Here is a 6,678-nt window from a genome sequence, read left to right as displayed (position 1 = left end):
ACAAGTTGATACATGACCCACCACCACCACCACCACCACCCACGCATATTTTTCTTATTAAAATGAATACAAGAAACAATGCATCGTTACTATATTCTCACCATTATACATTTTCTCATCACTTTACCTTTTATTTAATGATGATGTGCATCAGCCTCATTCTCTCATTATACGAGTATATAACATCGAGATCGAAAATACCTTGATTATGCACAAAGCATTGCCTTCCAAGACAATCTTACTCTTGCTCTTGCTCCTCCAATCAGAGAGACTCCTCGCCCCAAAATTATTGGCCTCTTTCTGCTCAGCCAACAGCTCAAAACCTATACAGATAGAAAGGTACTCAACAATTAGGAGCCCTACCTCAACAATTAGGAGCCCTACCTCATTTCCTCTTCAATCTGAACTTGAGCTATAGTTGCCTTCAGTGCAGCTCTTCTTTTAGTTTGAATTTGGCGAACGCATTCAGCAACTAGGATATGGAACTTTGGAGCAAGCTTTTTAGTTGAAGAGATATTAAGACCTCCCCTTTTCAGGGCTCGGATGAGATGTTTTTCTGCAACTTGCATATGAGTGGAGCAGAGAAGAGGAACTGTGGATCTCAGTACAGGCTTACAACAGAGAATAGGCCCTGTCTGTGTACTGCATATAGGCAAACATATCATTAACAAAACATTATGATTACAAGAGGAATATCCAATATAGAGAGAACAAAAAGAAAGCCAGTTTGAAATTGAAAAACAAAAATATTGGTAGTACATATCCCATCTAAACACACGTTTCTGATATATATATATATAAGTAGTTTCTGATATTACAAAGCCATCAACCCAGAGAGTCAATTTAGTAAGCTGGTAACCATCTAGTTCACCAAACCTGGACTTCCTAATTTACAGTATATCTCCACTTGACATTGGGAAAACTCTGAATTTAAAAACTCAGCACCAAAATTATCCATCTAACTCACTGCTCAATTTAGCAGTATAGTATCACTAACATACATCTCATTTTGTGATTCTTGTCCATCAACATTTGCATTGTGAACTAAAAGCACAAACCTATTGCATCTTTGCAAGAGGTCCAATCAAAGTTGACACATCACATGATACCCGGGTAATTATGTGATTTGAAACATACTTTAATTATAATAACTTATATTATCTTCATTTTGGATTCAAGAATTTACAAGTGGATTCTAGGGCCCCTGGTGGATTCAAGGGTTTTTATAAACTCTAGATGTTAGTTACAAAAATGCACTTTTTTTTTGTCTGATTGGTAACTGACACATGCTCTAATGGGAGGATGTGCAGTTAAGAGCAGGAGCTTATTGTCTCACTACAACTATACATCACTTGACTAATCTTCAACAATAAAACAGCAAGAGCAATCACTGACAAGAAAGGAGCAGTAAGGCAAAATAAAAAATTGAAGGACTGCCTAATGCAGTCTATATATGTAGATTTTTTTTTTTTTTAAGTAATATATATGCAGATATATTGATAAATATAGGTTTTATAATATAGTACTTATTAACAAAAGTCAATATTTTTTTTTATCAATAATTCATGCTTGCTAACTCTTTGACTCTTACGGTTCCCCACATCCAGATACAATCATACAACTAAAACACACAACTTCAAGGAAGTAAGTAAACTGGCTAATCCAGATTTGTTTTGGCCAGCAAGCTCAAGGCTTTGACAGTTGATTTAAGAAGATGGAATGAGGTCTTTGGTGATGTTGGGAGAAAGAAAAAATTCCTAATGGAAGACGTATGTGCTTTTGATACAATTGAAGTGAGGGCTTTAAGCAACAAGGAGAGAATGAAGGTAGAATTTGCGAGCGAGTTAGAGAGATCCATTCTTATGGAGGAGGTGAGTTTGAGGCATAAATCTAGGGCTTTGTGGTTATGGGAAGGTGATAAGTGCACAAAGTTTTTTCATAAAGTGGCCAACTTCAACAGGAGGAAGAACTCTATCGATTCCTTGTTGATTGATGGCTCACTTTCTACCAACTGTGTGGAGATCAGCGAACACATTATCCAGTTTTACAAAAAGTTGTAACTAAGCAATTTAGCCGGCAGCCTTTGTTGGATGGGATTTCCATTGATTCTATCAGTGAGGTGGAGGCTACTTGGCTGGAGAGAGTTTTTTCAGGAAAGGAAGGTGTGGGAGTTTGTGAAAGCTATGAATGGAGATAAGGCAACAAGCCCTGATGGTTTCTCTATGGCGTTCTTTCAAGCTTGCTGGGATGTGTTAAAAGAAGACATTATGAAAGTCTTTCGTGACTTCTATGCTAGAGATAAGTTCGAAAGAAGCCTTAATGCTACATTCATTACCCTTATCCCGAAGATTCCAAGGGTTGTTGACATCTGCACAATTATTGCTAAGATTTTAGCAAACATGCTTAGGATGGTGTTGGAGAAGATTGTTTCAAAGTCACAGAAGGCCTTCATCTAGGGTAGGCAAATCCTAGATCCTGTTCTTATTGCTAATAAATGCCTTAATATTAGAATAAGATATGGGGAGCTAGGTGTACTATGCAAGCTGGACTTATAAAAAGCTTATGATCATATTAATTGGGAGTTTCGGTTGTACATGCTAAGAAAGTGTGGTTTTGGGGAAAAGTGATATTCCTGGATAGCTCATTATATTTCTATGTTACGATTCTCAATGATGGTTAATGGCACTCCCACTAGTTTTTTTAGTAGCTCCTGTGGCTTGAGACAAGAGTACCCTCGATTTGTATGTCATTACGGTGGAGGCTTTGGGTAGAATGATCACTGATGTGGTGAGTCGGGGTAATCTGGCTTCTCTGTAGGGACAAGGTTTGAGATCTCTCACCCTCTGTTTGCGGATGATACATGATTTTCAGTTGGGCTAACCCAAACGTCTTCATCCTTTGCGTTGCTTGTTTTTGTGTTTTGAAGCTGTCTCCGACTCTAAGGTTAAGTTCCTATGGGTAACGTTGTTGATGTGGATGGGTTGGCCAAGATTATGGGTTGTGGGGTTTCCCCTTTGCCTGTGAAGTATCTTGGAGTTAGAGGCTTCCTATAAGGCCAAGTCTATAAGTTGGTTGGCTAGTTGGAAAATAATGTATTTGTTTAAGGATGGTAGGGTTACCCTTATTAAAAGTACTCTTTCCAAGTTACCTATGTACTTAATGTCTCTCCCTCCTCTCCCTGAGGGAGTCGCATGTATTGAGAAGCTTCAATGGGATTTCTTATACGATGTTGGATCCTTCTACAGTGTCTTGGATCGCAATGATGGCTCTCAGTTCCCTTGGAAGAGTGTGTAGCAGATTAAAGTTCCTTTGAGAGTGACCTTTTTTGCTTGGTCGGCAGCCCTAGATAAGATCCTTACCATAGACAATTATTCATAGGTGTTGTATGTGTAGAGGGAATGGGGAGTCTATGGACCATCTTGTTCTCAATTGTGAGGTTGTCGTAGCCTTATGGGATGTTTTCTTCAGTTGTTTTGAGTTGTCTTGAGTTATGCCTAGATGAGTGGTCTTCTATGCACATTGGTGGACTATTGGTAGAGCTCGGAATGCTATTGTGTGGAAGCTGGTGCCTTCTTGTCCGTTGTGGTGTTTTTGGAGGAAAATAAATTATAGAAGTTTTGAGGATAGTGAGAGGACATTGAAGGAAATTATAACTTTATTTTTCTACACTATGTATTTTTGAACAGCTGCTTTTGTTTTTCTTTTGGTGAATAGTTATCAAGAGTGCCTTGTTCTCTTTTCTCCTTCTAGTTAGGTGTTTTCCTTTGTATACTTCCTGTGTACCTGGAAACGCCTTTCGCTTTTAATGACATCTTGATTACTTGTCAAATATAACTAATCCACATTGGAAGTCATGAAAAAGAATGCCACTCTGAAAAGGAGATGTACATTAGGTAAAACTTGTATAAGACAACCCAAGACTCCAAGAGCACCGTAAGGAAAAGAAATTGCATTATATGTTTGTCTTAATATATTCTTCACAGTTGTCAACATCAGCTTCTCCCAACCTTCAAAGCCTCTTCTAAACTTATACTCCAAGTTACTTATCCCTATCTTTCCAATGAAATCAACCATATTTCTAGATTAGGGGGAATCACACACTAATCAATTGATAAATCAACAGAATTCAACTCAACATATTTTCTGGCAGTAGCAAAGCCATTTTTTTGGGAAGGGAATAATAAATTTCATAGAATACACCATCATGGACTGATTCTCTTATCTCGCACAAAAAGGGACGCAATCCTAGAAATATACTGATAAAAATCTGGAAGGAAAAACAAACATTTGAAATTCAAAAGACCAATAAACTACCAAAACTTTTGAGTTGGAGAAACAACTCATAGCCGTGGTTCAATCATAAAGAGCATACAATTAGAATAACTTTAACGTCAGCATGGGTAATTCACATGCCTCAAAATTCTGTGCATTCTCTCTCACCAATTACACCATATGATAAAATACATAAGGGAAAACTAACTTCCAAAATACCAATCAATTTTTTTTATAAAAGAAAAAAAAGCTCATCTTCCTTTTGTAGCTACCCAATCTTGTTTATAGTATTTGAGATTCACACCATAATTTTCATAGATATGCTCAGATTCTTCCCTAATGAATCGTGAATCAAATGAATACTCTAGCTCTAATATTCTGAACACTGAGCAAAGAAAACCACAAATTCCAAGATCAAGATACTTCTTCTAAAAGAAAGATCTTTAGTACAATATCTACATGAAGATGTTCTACACTAATTCTAAAGCACCAATGACATTATAGCAACTCTGGGGACCCAGAAATACACTCATTATTTCTCTCACATAATTCTTGACCCACCCTCCACCACACTAACTAACGTCAATTCAGCACCTGCAATCGAACAAATTTAACCTCAATCCCGTTTATCCAAACTATTTATTGTAGCACTATCTACTGCCACTTTGGCATTCTGATTTTTATGCAGTACCTTCATCCTTTTTATCATATAGAGGAAAAACAGAGTAGATGCTAAACTTAAATAAGGCAAAATCCCCAACAAGCAAGTCAACCAAATACCAATCATTTCATTTTTTTTATCAAACCAAAGAGAATAAAGCAGTAGCAACCAGTATGTAAAAGGGTGGGATCCCCCACCCGGAAAAAATAAAATCAGAATCCAATACAGCAATGAAACCAAACCTCTAAGTCTGACAATCACAAACCTTCTATATCTTATGCTTCAAATCCAACTGTTACAGACTAGTAGTATCAAACAGATGAATACCTACCCAAAAAACAATATCAAACAGATGACCCAAAACATAACTCTCCCCCTTGTCAATTTCTTTCTCAATCAAAGGGGAAGGTAAAACCAACACCCCATTTAAGTCCAAATCCCTCTCCCTCTCCCAATCTCTCCGTTTGTGTGTATTAAAGTAACCTTTCCTCAGATTTCTCACCAACCAAACAACCATAATCACCCTACACAGAACACACACAGAAGCGTATGAAAGAATATAAACAAACCCATGAGGTTGATCTTACACATACACCCACAAACATATGTGTACATATATAATCTACATGTTTTTATGTATATATAAACCTACAAACACATTCGTACCTATCTATTTTCTTGTTGGCATTTTATTATTCCACAAGATTCATCACCTTTATTTCCATGAGACAAGCCAAACCCCCCACACAACGCACGTCCCCAAAACCAAACACTAACCAACACCACCATCAAATTCCCAAAAACCCCCAAATAAATCCAACACATAAATGAAAAATATTACCTCTTGATGCAATAACTGCACCCCTTATAGAGCTTCTGCTTGGAATCCGAGAGTATATGCGCGTGGCAGTACCTCGTCAACGCCATGGCCTTGGCCTTACACCCAGTCACCTCACACCTCCTGATCTCCATCGTCTCCGTCGCCTCCTCGTCGTCGTTCCCTCCGCTCCCCTCCCTCCTCCTACTCTTCTTACAATCACCGTCCTCGTCCTCGTCCTCCACGTCCTCGTCCTCCTTGTACGGGCTCTTCCCGTACATCCAGTAGTACTCCTTGTGCTTGGCCTTCAGCTCCTCCATCAGCGCCCAGTAGTGAGCCCTGTAGCAGCGCGCGAGCTGCCTGGCCCGCCGGGATCGCCGCTTCAGGAGCTCCTGCCGGGTGAGGAACTCGGCCGTCGCGAGGGGCGAGTCGAGTTCCGAGTCGGCGATTCTCATGGGTGAGAGAGGGGGAGAGGGAGAGGAATGAGAGGGTTTGGACTCGTCCATGGCTGAGTCGGTGACTGAGTTGTTAGGGTTTTAATTGGGTTTTTGCCCAATTTCGTGTATATTAACTGAATGAGGAACTAAAAGAGAGTCGGTGAAAGAATTTTCCTTTTTTTTTTTTTTTTTTTTTTAAATTTAATTAATTAAGTCGACAATGGTTTTGAGCCGGAAAGTATTGATGGTGTATTAATTATTATTATGCACTTTCAGTTCAACCTTCTTTTACGTGTCAAGATTTGACTTAAAAGCTTATGGACAGCACTATAGAGAATATTTCTTAAAGAAAAAGGTCACTGTTTTAAGGAAACTTTAAAAAATAATAATAATAATTAAAAAAAAAATTCACATACTTTTATCAAAATTATTACCTAATTGAATTGATAATATGCTCCAAACTTTTAATTAGGACAATATTAAATTAAGCT

General features: G+C 38.2%; 1 protein-coding gene across 1 annotated transcript in view; it reads right to left on the bottom strand.

Annotated features, from left to right (window-relative positions):
- Positions 1 to 6,338, bottom strand: part of LOC132169043 (uncharacterized) — an 8,580-nt gene extending 2,242 nt beyond the window's left edge. The window contains exons 1-2 of the mRNA XM_059580133.1: positions 5,775 to 6,338; positions 385 to 642 (exon numbers count right to left, since the gene is read on the bottom strand). Of these exons, the coding sequence (XP_059436116.1) occupies positions 385 to 642; positions 5,775 to 6,256 (740 nt within the window). The 5' untranslated portion in view covers positions 6,257 to 6,338. The remainder of the gene's footprint in view (positions 1 to 384; positions 643 to 5,774) is intronic.
- Between the last annotated feature and the right edge of the window lie 340 nt (positions 6,339 to 6,678).

This window comes from Corylus avellana, chromosome ca2 (genome assembly GCF_901000735.1).
Source record: "Corylus avellana chromosome ca2, CavTom2PMs-1.0".
Lineage (NCBI taxonomy): Eukaryota > Viridiplantae > Streptophyta > Magnoliopsida > Fagales > Betulaceae > Corylus > Corylus avellana.
This window is presented reverse-complemented; position numbering and strand designations above follow the sequence as displayed.